We start from the raw sequence: 17,851 nt of genomic DNA on the forward strand, positions 1-17,851 counted from the left end.
TCCCTTTAATGCACCCCAGGATCCTACTGGCTGTCTTGGCCCTGAGTGCACACTGCTGCCTCATGGCCAGCCTGTTGTCCACCTGGACCCCAGGTTCTTCTCTGCAGAGCTCATCTCCAGCAGATCATGTCCCAACCTGTACTGATACTTGTGGTTATTCCATCCCAGGTTTGAACTCCGCACTTGGTTTTGTTAAGCCTCATCTGATTTCTTACTGTCCAGCTCTCCCCATCTGGTGCCTTTGAGGTCTTCACATTGCCCTTCCCTTGCAGCAGCCAAGTTGTCAGAGAAGGAAGAAAGAGACGCAAGCCCAGAGTGAGTAATAAGTGCTTTTTATTGCCCTTCAATAAAATGTATTTTCATACTCTGTGTTTGACTTGAACGAAGGCCAGGTGCCCCTCAGCTGCCTGTGTGGGATTCTGCAGGCCGCCATTTTGTTTTGGCACCATGCCGCCATTTTGTGCCCAGCATATGAAATGCCCCATAGCTCCACAACTGGCTGCTGGCCACACCTGGACGTGGTGTTATCAGGCAGCCCTGGGACTGTCTGCCACCTCCTGGTGCCCAGCTATTGCTCCCCACAACGTCCACATGCATTTGTTTGTAACAGGAGCAATGTCCCACCTTTTCAGTGACTGAAAAGGGAGGCTAAGTCCTGCATTTCTGGGTCCCACCAATGAACTCAGTGCCATACAGGAACTAGGCTGCCAGACCCAGGGACGCTAGCATGCACCAGTCTGAAATTAAGTGTTTGAGATCATTTCTGGGCAAAATGCCACCATCCAGGCTCTGCTCTTTATTTAATGTCTGCATGCTGTCCAGAAATACCGCTTTTGTACAATTGTGACAGTTCAAATTAATATGTAAGTTATGACAATGATTGATTTATGACTTTGGCACAATCCTCGGTTGTCGCAAGAGGTCAAATTAGCCAAACACAAGCTTTTGTTTAAGTGGAGTTTCAATTAGCTTATAACAAAAGAAGCAACATTAATTAGGTGGAGATGGAATTAGCCAAAGCTTACTCTGGAATGTGGCCTTGGAGAATCCCATCAGCTGGAGATTCTACAACCAGAGCAGCCACGAGCTTTGAGGAACAGGAGCAACAAGAAATAATCTGGGACATCCATTAGCTAGACTGTTCATGAGCTGGACTATGCACTGGACCAGAGCTGCAAAAGAATCTGGAACAGAGTTAGAATAGTTGTGCATCTTCCCAGAGAAGCAAGCAGAATTAAGTACCTTTCTGTACAGCACTGGTGCCTGGAGGGCCCTGCTGGTCAGACCTTGAAAGCTGTCACTCTGTCTTGAGGGGAACAGAATGGAGTGGTCATACAGGCAGCCTATTAAACACAGCAGTAAGGACACACAGCTGCTGAGCCAGGAGCCAAGGCATGGCTGATAAGGTTATTAAGAAGAGCAGCGTCCTTGAGTGCAGGATGGAGAAACTACGATAAGTAACAAACTGTAAGAACAGAATGGGCTGCCTGGAAAAACAGCTGTCAGCAGCAGATAGGAAGGAGATGTCTTAAGACCATAGAATCATCTGAAATGGAAGGGAAGCTCTTCCTTACATCCAATCTTAATCTCCCCTCTTTTAGATTGAAACCATTTCCCCATGTCCTTTCAAACAGACCCTGATAAAAAGCCTGTCCCTTTCCTTCTCATAGCCCCCTTTTAGATACTGAAAGGTCACTCTCAGGTCTCCCCAGAGCCTTCTCCAGGCTTCCAGCAGGAAGGACATAGCTTCAACAGCCCCCACCTTCCAAACCACATCCTAAAACCCACCCACACATTGACACTGAAAAGGGATAACATTAACTCAGTATTTACCCAGGAGCAGATTTGCTGTGAGAGCCTCTCCACAGGAGGTCTCCAGGGCAGAAGGGACCCCGGTGGCTGGTGCCTGCTGATACTGTGTCCTGTGACAGACCATCCTGCAGCAGGATGCTTTTTTGCCATCCACTGGGCTCAGTCCTGGGAGCAGTTTGATTTCTGCCACACCGGAACCACCTTGAGTATATGCATATAAACATACAGAAAGGGATTGTTAGAAACGTAATCACTTTCCAAGAATAATAAAAAACGCAGCAACAAAGCCTCCGCGGCCCTTTATGTCACAGAACTCTGCACATCCACTCACCAACTCACACCCATGGGCAGGGAAACCATTGCAGCACATAGCCAACACCCGCACAGCCCCAGTGACCCCAAGGGAGGGGAAACAGGAGCCCCAGAGGGGTCCCTCAGCAGTGTGGGGGATAAAGGACAGGGCTGTCCTCACCTGTCACTGGTGTATAGGCATCTATGGTGCCCTGAGCTCAAATGCCTTTGTGCAGCAAGGCAGCCCACAAGCACACGGGTTTTCCCCAAACCCGAGGGCTCTGGGCAGGTGGGCTCTGCACTGTGGTTCCTCATGAGGCTCGTGCAGACATGAGAAGCCAGACTGTGGTCCCCGCCGCTTCTCTATCCATGCCATCACAGGCCCTGCTGCCGCATGCAGGGGGGAGCTGAGGTGTCCACAGCTGGCTCAGCTTCTGCTTCATTGCCTGTTTCTTTATTTTCCCACCAAATTTTGTGGTCTAGTCCCATCCTGGTGCAGCTCTGCAAGAGAAGGTCTCTACCCGGTGTTCTCGGTGCTGCTCTGAATGCTCAGCACAAAGCTGCATGTTGTTCTTTGGACGCCACAGCAGTCATAACATCAGGGAACAGCAAGTGAATAAACACAGACACACGCAGAAGTGAAGGCAAGCACTGCTATTTATTGACCGCCTTACTGAAGAGGGGGGAAAAAACCCAAATCAGTGGGGTGAAAAAAAGCCCTAAAAACAACACATCAAACCAAACAGTCCTAAAGGGCAGCGCCGTCAGTTCACACAGGCAGGTTCACAGGCAGGGGAGCAGCATCTGCAAGAGAAGGTGATGTTGAGGGGTGGAAGGTAATGGGCCTGCTGGGAAGGGGCTCTGGGACCCCGGGGTGCAGGGAGCACTGACCAGAAGGTGCGCTGTGCTTTCCGATAGTCGATGTCTCTCTTCAGCTGGCACAGAGAGCACAAGGGGCAGCACAGCACCGAGAAGTGGTCACCCAGGATGGAGCCCTGATGACAAAACGCCATCACGTGAAAAACCCCTCCTGGCTCCGCAAACACAGGGTAACCTGACAGCGCTTCCCCCCTCCCCAGCCCACACTGACCGGGATGTTGTAGCGGGTGCGGTACAGTGTCCGCATGGCCACGCTGCCGCCGCACAGACAGAACTCATCCATAGCACTGGCCACCTGGCAGCTCAAGCAGGGATAGCAGAAGGCTCCACAGATGCCTGTGAGAAACAGGGAAGCCCCGAGCTCACGGCCTGGCCCAGCCCAGGAGGAGAGCACAGCAACGCTACCAACATCCCCGCTACCAACATCCCCTCGGGAGGGACCCGAGACACAGGCCTGGTGCGTACTCACAGACACCGCAGTCAGACATGCAGTCCAGCAGCCCCGTGTTCCAGCTGCCGGGCTGTGGGGACGCAGAGAAGCCGGGCTGGATTGTCACCACATGACGGGTGGCCATGGTCAGGGCTCTGCACTGAGCGTCCTGGAAGGCAGGATGGTTGGGAAGGAAGGGAAGAAGGGGATTCCCCCCTCAGCAGCTCCAGGGCAGCCTGCTTTTTTCCTCCACCCTCCTCCCTTCCCCATACCCAACCACCATCTCCCATCCCTCCTCACTATCCGGCTCCCTAAGGCACCAATGCCCTGCTCCCGTCCTCCACAGCCCAGAGGCTACAGCCTCTACCTGACACCCACTCCTACCTCTGTGCCCACACCCAAAACAGCCCCACCTGAGGCCCCTTCCTTCCTCACCCCACCTTGTTCTCTCTTCAGCTTCACAGCTTCAACAGCTTTTCATTAACTGATGGCAATGCCCTGCAACATCCCATGCAAGAAGTTCCCTGTGCTCTGCCTGCCCTGAATGGGGATACAAGGCAAGGCTGCTTTGTGCTCTGATCCCCAGCACAGGGGTTGGAATCTAACCTTTGTCCCTTGCTGCTGCTCCTCCTGCACAACACCACAACCCACTCCCACTGGAATACCCATCACCCCTTCCCTTGGCAGTGCTGTTTCACCCCAATCTCCCACCGTCTTACCCCAAATCTCCCTCCAGCTGCACACACCTGCCCTGTTCCTGGCACTGTGTTGCCCTGCCCCACTCCCCAGCCCTTTTATGCCCTGGGTGCTGCCAACCTGTACTCCTCCCGGCCAACGTCCATGCGCCCCGCCTGCAGTGTGATGAGGAAGCCTGACATGACAGAGGGTGACACCTCCACCTGCACCCCAAGTGCACCCCAGATTGCTTAGGAAAGGTACAACTGGGAGAAGCCTAGTGGAAATCCATCCGCACAAGACACAAGAGGCAAGGTAAGCATTGTAAGGTAAGCATTGCTCTTTATTGGGGGCATGAATGAGGGGGGATGGGGGGAAGGCAATGGTCGCAGGTGGTCTCACACCTCTTTCCCATGAGGCAGAGGTGGTGTCGTCCTCTCTACGGCATCTGCAAGGGTAAAATGAGGCAGTGAGGAGGGGGAGGCAGCCACATACACCCTTGTGGTGTGGGGCACAAAGACAGGGCACACCGACCAGAAGATGCCCATCGCTCTCCTCTGATTGATGTCTCTCTTGATCTGGCAGACGGAGCACACGAGGCAGAAGGAGGTGACGCAGCAGTCAGAGCAGATGGAGCCCTGTGGGACAGAGAGGCAGGAGCTAAGAGCGGGGCTTCCCAAAAACACGGTTTTGACACAGAAAAGGCCGTGCCGAGCTGGTCACTCTCGGCATCTCACGTCTCTTTATGGCGATCTGCCCGCAGAGCAGCGGGCTGTCCTGCAGGAGATGGAAGCACAGCGAGCGGGACGTGCCGGCTGACTACCGGCCTCGGGACGGCAACTTATCTTTTGTCTTCCCGGTCCGAGGCAGAGCAGGAAAAGCACTTCCCACCCCCCGCACGGAGCCGATCCCCGATGCGGGCAGGAAGGCGCTGAGCGCTGCCCGCGGCCCCTCCGCCTCGATGTGCGGGGGACTGAGACAAACCGGGGGGGGAGAAGGGAGCGCGCCGCCCGAGCCCACTGACCGGGATGTTGTAACGAGTGCGGTACATGGTCCTCATGGCCACGCTGGTCCCGCAGAGGCAGCATTCGTTCATGTCGCCGGCCACCGTGCAGGCCAAGCAGGGGAAGCAGAACAGCCCGCAGCAACCTGCAAAGGGGGACGCGCCGTCGGAACGAGCTCTCGGCCCCCGCCGCCCGCCCTGCCCCGCCGGCACTCACAGACGCTCCAGTCGGTGAAACAATCCATCAGCCCCGTCTGCCACATGGGCCTGGCGTTGGCGGCCGTGGGCATCGCCTGGGGCTGCATGGTCACCACGGTGGCCATCGCTGAGAGCCGGGCTGCGAGAGGAGGGGGCGGCAGGCAGGTGAGCGCGTCCTCGCGGCACCGCTCGCTCCAAAGGCTCCGCTCGCAGCAGCTGTGCCGAGCCGAGCTGCTGGCACCGGGATGGGGAACGAGCCGCTCCCGGGGCCGCGCTCACCTCGGTGCACGGACGGAGGAGAGGAAGAAAGTGGTGCCGGGCAGCGGGTGCTTCGCAACAAATATGTGTCTCCCCCAATGAATGCACGGCTCCTCCCTGTCCCGCGCCTCGACTCAGAGCCCAGAACAGAAACCGATAGTCAGCCCGAGTGCTGCCGACCTTGCACGTGGAGGCCAGGCACCTGCAGCAACGGAACGGAGCCGCAAACAAGGAGCAGCCTGCCCGTAAAGCAGCTTTTAACGGCGCCCCTCGATCCCCACGTAGGATGCGGCGAGCACTTTGCATTAAGCCATTCGCTGAGCAGGGGAAAGTAGAAAAACAGCGATCTGAAGAAGTAATTACACAAAATGTTCTGTTAGTGCTTGCTTGCAACACCGCAGTAATCCCTACATGTTGTGGATGATGGTTGTGATGTACTGCTGTAGATGGGAGGATGTTATAAGGCTGCTCTGCTTTAACAAGGCAGAACAGCAGAACGTGGGAACAGCTACGAGATGTTCCCCTTTGTCTTCTTTATCTGTGTGTGCGGGCTATTCTGATTGCTGCGGAATGCAAGGGCAATCTTAGGGACAAAAGGAGCGCTGAGAGGAAGTAAACGACCCTCAGGGACTAACAATGGATGTTAGAAGGACCCTAGATGACATCGAAGATAGCTATGGAGGCAATACCTGTTAGGCAGTCAGTGGGGGTGGACAGGCTGATGAATTTGGGAATGAATTTGATGAAATTTGATGAATATCAGTGTCAGCAAGGTTGGAAAAGACCTCTAAGATCATCCAGTCCAATCGTCCACCTGTCACCACCAATAGTTCTCACTGAGCCATGTCCCTCAGTACATCTAAGCGTTCCTTGGACATCTCCATGGGCGGTGATTCCCTGTGCAGCCCATGCCAGCACCCGACCACTCCTGCAGGGAAGATGTATTTCCTAGTGTCCAACCTGAATCTCCCCTGGTGCAGCTTGATGCCATTCCCCCCATCATGTGTGTAACAGATGTGAAAACATAACCTGTTTGCAAAGGATCAGCTGGGGGAGCACTCTTGGTGAGTTACCTCAGTGCTGCCCCAGCGCTGCCAATAAATACCTTGCTGGCTGGTAACTAAGCTTTGCTGTTAAGTTTCTATTCATCAGTTTATTTATACCAACACACATGTACGTGTGTACACATCATTTTCCCTCGCTATGCTGCTCCTCCCATGCTGGGGAGTACGCAGCACCATACTACTAACCTGTGGAGGACACAGTGGGGCAAAGGCATCGCTTGTGCTGGCAGCAGTGCTCGGAGCAGTGGGACGCGATGGCAGCAGGGCCAGGCCCTTCCTGTGTGAAACCACAGCTGCTCCACCTAAAGCCCAGCACCCCGTCCTGCTCCTACCCTAGGGACAGGCAGGACCCACGCTGTTATCTGCTTCCTGCAGCTGGGGCCGCCATGTTTGGAGCTGAGATTTGGTGAACGTGCTTCCCAGAAGCGATTCCCTCATAGGCTGCTCACCAGACACCTGCTTCCTGCTGCTTTGTTAATACTTGTGCTTTCCCTGTTCGTGGTCCCACCAAGCTCTGCAGTAACAAAGTACTGCATGTACTGGAGCGAGGTGCAGCACGGCCTTGGAGAGACATGGTGTCCAAGCTGGGGCTGATTCTAAACATCACCTCTTCTCTCACCCTGAGAGGATTTGTGCCCTGCTGCACACACACACACACACACACACACACAGACAGGTTTGGGCGTTGCTTTGTTTTCCTTCACCTTGAGGTGTAAGCCATATTTTTACACTTTGCTTTTATACTCTGTGGTATCTGGACGGGTTTCCTTGTTGTTCTGCCAGCGCTGTGCATGCAGACACTTGGTGGGCAGAGGTGTGTTGTGTTTCCTTACCAGTAAAAGAAAGGCTCTGTGAGACCCACTCTTCCTCTGCTGTTTCTTGTGTGTTTGAGAGAAGCACAGAAGCATATCAAGGCTTGGGTTGGAAGGAACCTTAAAGCCCATCCATCTCCAAGCTATGTCACGGGCAGGACTGCACCCACTAGTCCCAGGGCACCCCTGCTGCTGCAGGAGGGGCATGAGACTTCCACAGGTGCCACAGAACGTGAGCTCTTCTCAAACCAAAGTGCCTTAAAGACACATTAGTATGTAAGAAATGCAACTTTTGCCATAATCCCTAAGGTACTGTAAGAAACATTAAGACACTTACGTATAAATATCAGTTACATCACTACATTCTTGTATTACCCTGTAAGTGCTTCATAATCAAAGCTCAATAGGAAGTCAGATGCATTCAGTTCTCCCTCTTGATGTAGGTTAACTCAGCAAAATCTTTCACTATGTTCACTGGTTGAGCTGGGTGTCAGTTCCTTGCCTTGGACGCACAATGTTTGCTTTCCTTAACAGAGCTTCCTTTGTCTGCTTGGTACTGGATCAGTGTATGTCCTTGTTATCTACTTGGTACATACAAGGACTTTCTAAGCAAACTGTTTAGTATTATGTTAGCAAAATTGGGAACAAAGAGTTGTTCATTGTAGCAAGACAAGCTACAGGAACTACCAACTATTTCATTTTCAGCTCTATCACGGCACCATTTGGTCGTCTCCCAGCTATTTTCCCCCAGTATGGCAAATTCCCATTGCTTGTTATGCCATAATGAGCAACCATATTGGTGCACTGCAACTCATAACAAGTTAAACGAAACCCAAGGAAAAGACCTTGCACCTGGTGGATGCAAAGACAAAAGTAATCTATTCTGACTTCAGCGCTTCAGTGAACTTCTCACCTCTTCCAACTGTTGATGCAGTCAGGCCAAACAACCCACTGTGATTTTTTTCAGATGGCACCAGGTGTTGTGGTTTAACCTGGCAGATGGTTTTACCTGTGCGGTTTAGTTGTTGGCTCATCCCTTCCCAGTGAGATGAGGGAGAGAATCAGGAGAAACAAAGTAGAACTTGTGGGCTGAGATAAAACTATTTAATAAGATAAAGGATAATAGTTATGAATATATACACAATGCATATAACAAGTGATTCACAAGCAACCGCCCTGCTTGCCCCCTTCAAAACTCTCCTTCCTCATGATGCCATATGGTATGGAATATCCCTTTGGCCAGTTTAAGTCCACTGCCCTAATTCTGTTCCCTTCCAGCTCCCAGGGCTCTTCGCTGTGAATGGCCTTGGCTCTATACAGCACTGCTTAGCAGCAACTATTAACATCAGTGCGGTATCAGCATTGTTTTTCTCCTAGAACCAAACAGCATCTTATCAAACACTCTGAAGAAAACAATTCCTTCCCAGCTGAAACTAAGACACCAGGGTAGACAGCTGCATGTGCACCACCTACCAGCAGGTGAACACAGATCAGCTCTGGCATTTGAAGCTCCTGGAACAGGAGTGCCTGTTGCTCCTTCCACAGCAAGTCCCACAATGCAGACTCCAGGTAACAAAGAGAAGTGCAAGCAGTATGCCAGCTGCAAAACCAGCCAACCATAAAGCACTGGAAGCCTGTGAATGGTTTGGAGCCCTGTAGTTTTAACCCGCTGTTGCTATTCTTACTTTTCACAGGCCTCCCCCTACAAACAAGTTCCTTCCATAGAGTTCAAATAGAAGAAAGCAGAAGGTAAGCAACTGGAATTAAAAAGGAGGAAATGAGATTCACTTCTCAAGACAAGTTGGTAGCTTAGAGCCAACCACCACTCATGCATGCTTGGCTGGCATTAGCTGCTGGTTGTCCACATTCAAATCACAGAATGAGAATCATAGAATCACAGAATGGTTGGGTTGGAAGGGGATCTTAAAGCCTACCCCAACCTCCCGCTGTGGGCTGGTTGCCCCCACCAGCTCAGGCTGCCCAGGGCCCCATCCAGCCTGGCCTTGAGTGCCTCCAGGGATGGGGGTCTCCCCAGAGCCTTCTCAAAGCTAAACAAGCAACCTTTCTTCATAGGAGTGGTGCTCCAGTCCCGTGAGCCTCTTCATAGCCCTCCTCTGGACCTGCTCCAATAGCTCTGTATCCTTCTTGTGCTGGAGGCCTAGGCCTGTATGCAGTGCTCTGAGCATAAGGTACTCTGCAATACTTTCTGGTGACATTTCTGTATTCTGGAGCTCATGGAGCACTGACTGCATCCAGACATGTCAAATTAAAAGTCTGATTACTTCACACAAGCTCCAACTCAGGACGTAAATGCTTTTGAAATGAACCATAACACCAAACACGTACAGATAGATTTTATTTACATACTGAAATTGCTTTGCATTTTCCTATGTCCTGCCACTGAGACATCAGTCTTGTTCTGTACAAACTGCTGGGCTCGTAGTCTGGAGAGCAGGTCAGGAGTTCCCTTGTATTACATAGGAGCAACTGAGCAGCCTCACTATTAGGGAGGTTGAAGTCGTTCAAGAGTAATCACAACTTACATTGTAAAACAGTCTCATGTACTTTGTTTCGTTGTGTTTTGTTAGTTTTGTGTTTGTTTTTAGAAAAAAAAAAGAAAAAAATAATCAGCTTTTTATAAATAAATAGAATAAACCAGAAATAATCCTATTAAAAGTGCTCCCTGCCTTAGAGATATTCATTTTAGCCAGATTAAAACATCAGTATCTATAATAATTTCAACTACCTTCTTTCTAAGGGCTCTTCTACAGTTTCAGAGTTCTTCCTTTTCCACAGATTTCCAAGCACGATCCCTACGAAGAGCAGAACTCCTACAGTACGATTTGAAGCAAATTTCTTCCAACAGTCTTCAGGCTTATCTATGTCCAAAGTGTAAATCTGCAAAAGTACAATATAAACATCCCGCCGTTAGCATTATATTGACATACAAAGATTTGATGCATCGCAGACACAGGAAAGTCTATAAATCCAAAACTTCCTCAGGTTCTAAACCTACCCTGAGCCCCAAAAGAAACAGGAATGCTCTGTGCTTGCAGAGGATGGGATTACTCATGGACCCTTCCCAAGAATCACAGAACAAGCAGCCTAGATACGCATGTGTGCAGTTTGACAGTAAAATCTGTAAAAATGTCTGAGCAGGTAAAGAAACCTTCAGATATTTTCCTCAGCAGGAAGGCAGCCAATTCTTCAACAGGAACTTGAAGAAGAAAAACAACATTCCTGCACCTTGCATATCTCTGCTCACCCCCTGTGCTCTGGTAGAAACAAAGCAAGGGAGAGAAAGCAATGGAGTTGCTGTGCTGCCCAGCTTGCCCAGCTACACCAGACGCTACAACCAGCTCACGCTCAGCTGCTTCTCACTGTTCACCTACGTCCCTGTTGCAAAGAGGAACTAGGACACCTGCTCGCAGCAAGATTTGCCCAGCTTGGCAGCTGTTCACAGCTTGAGAAGAAAGAAAGAAAACCACACAGTGCAGCAAGAGCAGTGTTATTGAAAAACAAGAGCTAGCGATGAAACTTGATACAGTAGTCTTTCAGGAAGAATGATGAAAATAAATCTTAAACAACAAAAGTGAAAACATTTCATAGAGACAACTCCCAAAACCTCAAATCCTGCTATTCACTCCTGCACTACCCAGGAGGTCAAGAGAGAGCATATCCAACTGAAAGAAATGAAAGCCTCCCTAGGAAACCCACTCCTCCGCCATCTGCACTTGGGCAGAGATGAAGGGATGGGTTCTCATCAAACTGTCTGAAACACTGCCCACATCTCTAAATCCCAGTGTTATTCACGCCCTTAAATCCTGTCAGCACCTTGAGCACAGAGAAATGAAAACACAAGATGGCTAAGTGAAACCCAACAGCAGCCAAGCCGTAAGATGTACCTTCAGAAACGCAAAGCAAATTTGACATCTCAGTCTCTTTCAGCAGTGCAGAAAATTGGCACTGGTGTGACCCAAACTCCTCCCTCAGACACAAATTCACTAACTTAAGGAAAACCAAGGAGGTTGTGGATGCCCCACCCCTGGAGGCATTCAAGGCCAGGCTGGATATGGCTCTGGGCAGCCTGGTCTGGTGGTTGGCAACCCTGCACATGGCGGGGGGGATGAAACTGGATGGTCCTTTTCAGCCCAGGCTATTCTATGATGATTCTGTGATGAAAAGCTACTCCGTGACATGCTTATACAGCTTGGTTATTGTCACACATTCTTTGTCCCTTACTTCCTGCACCCCCACCAATAAAATCCTCTCTGCAGGAAGATAATTTCCACTTGTGCCACAACTTGTAGTGCAAGGCCAATCCGCAGTGGAAAGTGGAATGCTTTCCTCCGTTAATTTCCAACTACAATCTCTAAGGAAAGCAGTTGCTGACAGGTAACAGACCATAGTACTGCAGGAGTTTTATAACCCATGTCTAGTACCTGTGAGCTGCACGAACTTCCCTGCTGAAGAGTCACTGAAGTGCAATAGGCCTAAAACATCAAGTTTTGTGTTAATTCCATTCTTCACCCCTCAGACTGCTCACAGTATTACTGCTCTGTTACTACCACTCACCTGTGAAGGCCAGCAATTACTTCTCCTAAGGGCTAACTTGTTACAACAAGACTGAAGAATGCAATCATTCAGATAACAAGATCCTGTCTGCTTCCTTCATGGGCAAGCTCAATTTTCTTTTTTTTCCCCTGATATACATTAAAATGTGTAACCCTCCATAAGTACAAGACTGAACTTGACTGTTTCCTGCTATAAAGACAATAGTGAAATATAACATCACATTTTCAGAAATTATAGTATTGACATTTGCTCCAGAAGGTAGTGAAAAAAACCACAGATCCGTGATACTGAGGTAGATCTAACTGCAGCTGCTATCAGAAGCAGGAAGACATCACAGCTTAAAGTGAGGCAGAAATGATTAGAAACGGACTGAAAACCAATGCTCTACAGCCTACAGACCACTGGAGGGTCTCTTCAAAAGACAGGTCTGTAAAAGTTACTTATGGGAAGCAAGCTTTTGTCAAAAGACTTGAATTATTTTTACACAGATATTTACAAGATGATTGTTTTTTCATGTACTTGGTGAACTGCCAAAGGTTGAAAAGTACTGATTCCTTATCAAGAACACCGATGTGTTGAAAGTAGAAACAAATCCATCATACCTGGTGTGCTAGGTGAGCACCTACGGCAGCCACTGCTGAGTAATAGGGGAAAGTCTGGTCACAGTTCATTCCTGCCACGCACAAACCCAGGACCATTGCTGTGCTGAAGCCACTGAGCCATTGCTTTGTATCTTCCTTGAATTTCAATGCTGTGGACTTTACGCCAATAATGATGTCGTCCCTCTTATCCTAGAATGAAAGGATTAACAGAAAATCTATAAACCGACTGCTGCTTCATAAGGAAAGTAAAACAGGGAGCCTTTTTAAAGCCTCCAATAGTTGTCAGTAGGAGCCCTATTTAAGTGTATTTGTAGAGTCCCAAATTAAAATCCCAATTAAAAGGTAGGTCTTTAGAGCTGTGGTAGCAGCTAACAGCTAATACCAGATGCACATTAATTTGCACAGTGCAGATAAAGGGGCATGAAAATCACGTTACACTTCCAGCTTTTTATCTGCTATGTAAAACATTTGCAAAAAGCAATAAAAGTTCCAAGGGCTGGGCTACCTTTGCTGGTCATCTCAGGGTGAAGAACTGTAGCAGGTTAGTATAACTACTGAAAACCAAGGCTGTATATTAAGCAAACAATCACACACAAAGCTGTAAAACTTATCACTGCTGCTCTACCTGGTGAGCATATATGGTGTCGTAGACCAGGGTCCACATGACTCCAGCAAAGTACAAGGGCAGGCACACGGACCAGTTGCAGGACCCCTGGACAGCAGACCAGCCAAGGAGAGCTCCCCAGTTAAACGTAAGCCCTAAAAACAAAGAGAACCAAATGTAAAAATGAATTAAAAAGGTGCCAGGAGCAGTCTGTATTACATATATACAACTCAGTACCATTTGTTCAAGCATATGGCGTGCCTGCAGTTTCTTCTACAATACTGGCATCTCTATTTTCCAGCACATAGTTTCAGTCAGGTTAATTAATAAACGTAATTTGAAATTTGAAATTAAATACCAGGGAGATATAAAGAGAAATACACACAGCTACACATTCTCCCCCCATTTAAATTTGATTTTGTTATCTGGAGGAAGCATTTGCACAAAATTATTCCACTGCACTGACATCACAGCACTTCAATGTCTGTAAAACTAACTACAGAAGAGTTCACGGTAGCCAAGCATGGCACCTCCGGGCTGAAAAAGGCAATTCTAGCTGATAAAGCTGAGGGCAGCTGGAGTGAAAAGGCCAAGGTGCACAGAGATGTGTTAGTGGCACACTCTGAAACGGAAGCGTCATCACCTTCAGTGTAGGACTTGATGTAGAGGCTGAAGACTAAACAAATGTATTTTTAAGAAAGGTTTAAAGATAACCCTTCAAGCCGAGCTCTTTCTCAAGTGACGAACATTCATTTTCTCTCATTGCTACAAAAGACAGGACTGCTTATGAACAAAAAATGAGACAGAACACAGCTCCTGTATGTGTAATGTAATGTTTCTTAAGCAGAAACATTAAGCCGAACATTGCCTGCAAGCTAATTTTATTTTAACATATAGCTGCATAAAACCAGACTGCTGAAGTTCAATTACCAACTAATTGGTGGAACTCCCCAAAAGCTAGATCAGAAGGAAGGGACTGAAAACATTTCCAACTCACCCAAAACTAACTGTGGCCAATATGTTATTCTCTTCATCAGAGGGTAGGTGATCACAAGAGACAAGGAGGCTGCTCCCAGCATGATACTGTAAAGAGCACCAAGCAACCTTACTGTTTGCTGGTCTAAAGATCACAAGACACTGTATAGCACTACATGTGCTGAACTACTGAACTACAAGTACTAAACTGCTTCCATGACTACAACCTCTCCGATCCCAGCATGTCTGCTGTTCAAAATCCTTCTTTGTCTTTAACAAGGACAAAGAAGGAAATACCAAGCAACAGAAGGTAACTTGTATGGCACCTGTAGTAATTCAGACACAGAAGCACACAGAGAGCCAGGCTGAGCTGTCCACCGAGGAAAATGAAGGACTGAAAAGTGGAGATTTCTCCAGCTGCCAGGGGTCTTCCTGCTGTCCTTGCAACCTAAACATGGAAGGAATCACATTAATACTCCACTCAACGTATTCTGAATCTATCACGAAGATTAAAGCCACGGCATGTTATACAACACATTGAAAAAGACAATTATTTTAACCCTAATTGGGGTCCTGTTGAATTTAATTCATCTCTCAGGAGTAGAGAAACCGTGCCAGGTAAACGGATGGAAGAAACAGATATTAGAAAAACCTTTAAGCTGAAATGAGTGCCAAGCACCCAAGCAAACAAACAAATCCACAAAAAGGGAAAACAGGTTTTGCATTTGTAGGCAATGGGTCTAACGTCATTTGGGGGAACTTTGAAAGCCAACTTCCTACAGAATTACTAAATAGGTATCAAGTGTTCTGCACATGCCTTAATAATGTGAAGGGAGGAAGAAATATATCATAGCAGAAAGGTATGTTCACACTTGGGAATGATTCTCTCAGCAGCCATTCTCTAGAGGAAACTAACGATTGAAGAAATACATAAATATTTAAAAGAGGATAGAATCATGCAATCACAGGACTGCTGAATGGTTGGGTTGCAAGGAACCTTAAAGCCCACGCAGTGCAAACTCGTGCTGTGGGCTGCTCATTCTCCACCAACTCAGGCTGCCAAAGGCCCCATCCAACCTGCAGGGATGGGGCACCCACAGCTTCTCTGTGCAGCTGTGCCAGGGCCTCATCGCCCTCGGAGTAGATAGCTGCAATCCAATGCTGTAGCATTATATAAAGCAAAATTATTTCCATGACCCTAGGAAGAAACACAAATGAACTGCTCTCTTGCTGGACAAAGACACGGAAGAGGAACATCTCCACCTGCTTGTCGTAGTCACGGTCCCACAGGTCATTGATGGTGCATCCAGCCCCACGCATGAGGACCGCCCCAGCGCCGAACAGCGTCAGCATGTGCCAGTCAGGCAGGCAGCCCGGCTCAGCCGCCAGCCCGATGCTCCATGTGCACGGCAGGTACAGCAGCCACGTCCCTGCGGGCAGAACGAGCTGGGGATGAGCGAGGGGACAGGCAGAGCATCACCGAGCGGGCTCACAGCTCCACCGGGCGCTGCGCACCTACCGGCGGGCTGGTGCAGCCGCATCAGGTGCAGGTATGGCCGCAGCGGACCCGGCGCGGCGCGCACCAGCTCGGCCGCCGAGAAGCTGAGAGGCCGCCGGGAGCCCAGCGGGGCGGCAGGGCGGCGGGGCGCCACGATAGCGGCGGGCAGCGCCGGGCGAGCAGCGTGTAAGCGGCGGGAAGCACGGCTCAATCCCAACAGCAGTGCCGCCATCTTGTCGTAGCCGGAAGCTCTTCCGGCGGGGCGATGTGGGGCGCCATACCGCATGCGCAGGGCCATTGCCAGTTAAGTTAAAAGCAGCCCTCGGTTGTGTGGGGACCTCGCCTGAGGGAGCCAAGTGACAACACAGCAATGTGTTCAGTTTGGGGCCCCTCAGTACAGAAAGGACACTGAAGTGCTGGAGCAGGCCCAGAGAAGGGCAACAAGGCTTGTGAAGGGCTTGGAAAACCAACCCTATGAGGAGAGACTGAAGGAACTGGGGCTGTTTTGTCTGGGGAAGAGAAGGCTGAGAGGAGACCTTACTGCTCTCTTCCAATACCCGAAAGGTGCTCACAGCAAGAGCTGGTCTCTTCTCACTGGAGATGGGTGACAGGATGAGGGGAAACAGCCTCAAGTTGCACCAGGGTAAGTTTAGGTTGGATGTTAGGAAACACTTCCTTACAGAAAGGGTTGCTCAACACTGGAATAGGCTGCCCAGGGAGGTGGTTGAGTCACCATCCCTGAATGTGCTTAAAAGCCGTTTGGATGTGGTGCTCAGTGACGTGATTTAGTGGAGTGTTGTAAGAGTTAAGCTAGTATGGACTGGTCACAGTTGGACTCGATGATCTTTCAGGTCTTTTCCAACCTGAGCAATTCTGTGATTATATGAAAGTGTTTAATGCACACAATTTCCTTCAGATTACTGCATGCAAATACAGATGTACCCACACAGCAGCGTATGTCTCATTTTCCAGACCATAAGAATCATAGAATCACAAGGCAGTAAACATTCACAGTTTTGCAATGGGCTTCCAGATTTGCAGCCTCATTCCCTTGGTTCTCTGTCACCTTATTGCAAATAAATCATAAACTGGGGATGTGAGCTTTGGATGGAGCTGTAAAAGTTAATCTGGTGAGGTATGATGTGGGCAATAAAAACTTTCCTGAGCTACCATTCAGGGGTTCTTAGAAAACAGTTTCCCCATCATTCTTCCTCCAGCACTGAGAACTGTTGCACGGTCAAAAACCAAGAGAAACAGTTTTAGTTCCTCAAATTGGTGACTGCCAGGAGGAAGTAGAAAACCAGTGTAATAAGAAAGAGACTTTCACATGTCTCACATTCACCGTTCTGATAAGTGGCACTCCACAGCTGTAAACCAGTGTGCTAAGGACCATAAAAGATACTCATGCAGAGTAAAACTCTTAAATTATTATTTTTTATTTTTTTTTTCCATGTTAGACGTATTTACTACAAGAAGAGTCACCCCAGGCTTAATTCAGGCCTAGGAAACCTCCAGGAAACCTTCACTGCTGTTCATCTATGCTGAGGAAAACAGTCCTGCATCCTGACCTGTCCTGTCAGACACAGATCACTGTCTTGTTAAGTAAGTTTTATTCCATTTGCTGTTACAATGACAATGTTTCTGGTCATATTCTCTGAAATAAGCAATGAGCAAAACCCAGGACTTCTGCAGGCTGCTTTTTAGAAGCTCAGGGTAACAAGCTAGAAAAGTTTCTTCAATATAAGATTTCTATTCCTTGTAAAGTACCCTGGTCCTTCACAAACAATTTTCCATCTAGGGAATGAAAGATTTCACTTGTTAAAGAAAACATCAAAGGTCATTAACGCCCCACTGCCATCTTCCTCTCACAACTGCCAAAATGTTCCCTATTTTCATGTGATATTACTCCACCTTCCATCATCTGATTTACAGTAAATCAAGCATGAGCAATTCTGTTTCCTGTGTCAGAAATGAAAATGAATGTAGGTTGTGATCAGAGATCAAGGCGTGGTGTAAATATGCAGCTCTGAGTCTCCAGCCACTGCTCTCCCAGCAGGTAATAACCACCCCCAGCTGGGCAGGATTTCTAGGAAAACTGCCAAAAGTTAATCTAAATTGCTTTATTTCATTTAAAAAAAAAAAAAGAAAAAAACAAGAAAAAAAAGGAAAAAGGTC

General features: G+C 48.8%; 3 protein-coding genes across 5 annotated transcripts; all 3 read right to left on the reverse strand.

The window, feature by feature from the left end:
• Positions 1-2,742: 2,742 nt before the first annotated feature.
• On the reverse strand, positions 2,743-4,192 carry LOC107313421 (placenta-specific gene 8 protein-like). Of its 2 annotated transcripts, none has more exons than XM_015861603.3 (5): positions 4,132-4,192; positions 3,452-3,581; positions 3,194-3,318; positions 2,995-3,098; positions 2,743-2,907 (listed from the first exon to the last, which is right to left on the reverse strand). In XM_015861603.3, coding segments are annotated over exons 2-5 (336 nt in total). In that variant the 5' UTR covers positions 3,558-3,581; positions 4,132-4,192; the 3' UTR covers positions 2,743-2,906. The 2 variants fall into 2 exon arrangements, with proteins under 2 accessions (XP_015717089.1, XP_015717090.1); XM_015861604.3 differs by lacking the exon at positions 4,132-4,192 and adding an exon at positions 3,853-3,989.
• Positions 4,193-4,409: 217 nt separating this feature from the next.
• On the reverse strand, positions 4,410-5,602 carry LOC107313420 (placenta-specific gene 8 protein-like). Its single transcript, XM_015861602.3, has 5 exons — positions 5,568-5,602; positions 5,308-5,427; positions 5,112-5,236; positions 4,622-4,725; positions 4,410-4,535 (listed from the first exon to the last, which is right to left on the reverse strand). Coding segments are annotated over exons 2-5 (336 nt in total). The 5' UTR covers positions 5,414-5,427; positions 5,568-5,602; the 3' UTR covers positions 4,410-4,534.
• A 4,159-nt stretch (positions 5,603-9,761) lies between these two features.
• COQ2 (coenzyme Q2, polyprenyltransferase) lies at positions 9,762-15,916 on the reverse strand. Of its 2 annotated transcripts, XM_015861625.3 has the most exons (7): positions 15,698-15,916; positions 15,442-15,608; positions 14,505-14,626; positions 14,201-14,286; positions 13,225-13,358; positions 12,600-12,788; positions 9,762-10,320 (listed from the first exon to the last, which is right to left on the reverse strand). In XM_015861625.3, exons 1-7 carry the CDS (start codon positions 15,906-15,908, stop codon positions 10,165-10,167), a joined length of 1,065 nt encoding a protein of 354 aa, XP_015717111.2. In that variant the 5' UTR covers positions 15,909-15,916; the 3' UTR covers positions 9,762-10,164. The 2 variants fall into 2 exon arrangements, with proteins under 2 accessions (XP_015717111.2, XP_085402904.1); XM_085546778.1 differs by lacking the exon at positions 15,698-15,916 and having other exon boundaries at positions 15,446-15,584.
• Positions 15,917-17,851: the final 1,935 nt, after the last annotated feature.

Source organism: Coturnix japonica, chromosome 4 (assembly GCF_054131305.1).
Source record: "Coturnix japonica strain WE chromosome 4, WE-NBRP24, whole genome shotgun sequence".
In the NCBI taxonomy this organism is placed as follows: Eukaryota; Metazoa; Chordata; class Aves; order Galliformes; family Phasianidae; genus Coturnix; species Coturnix japonica.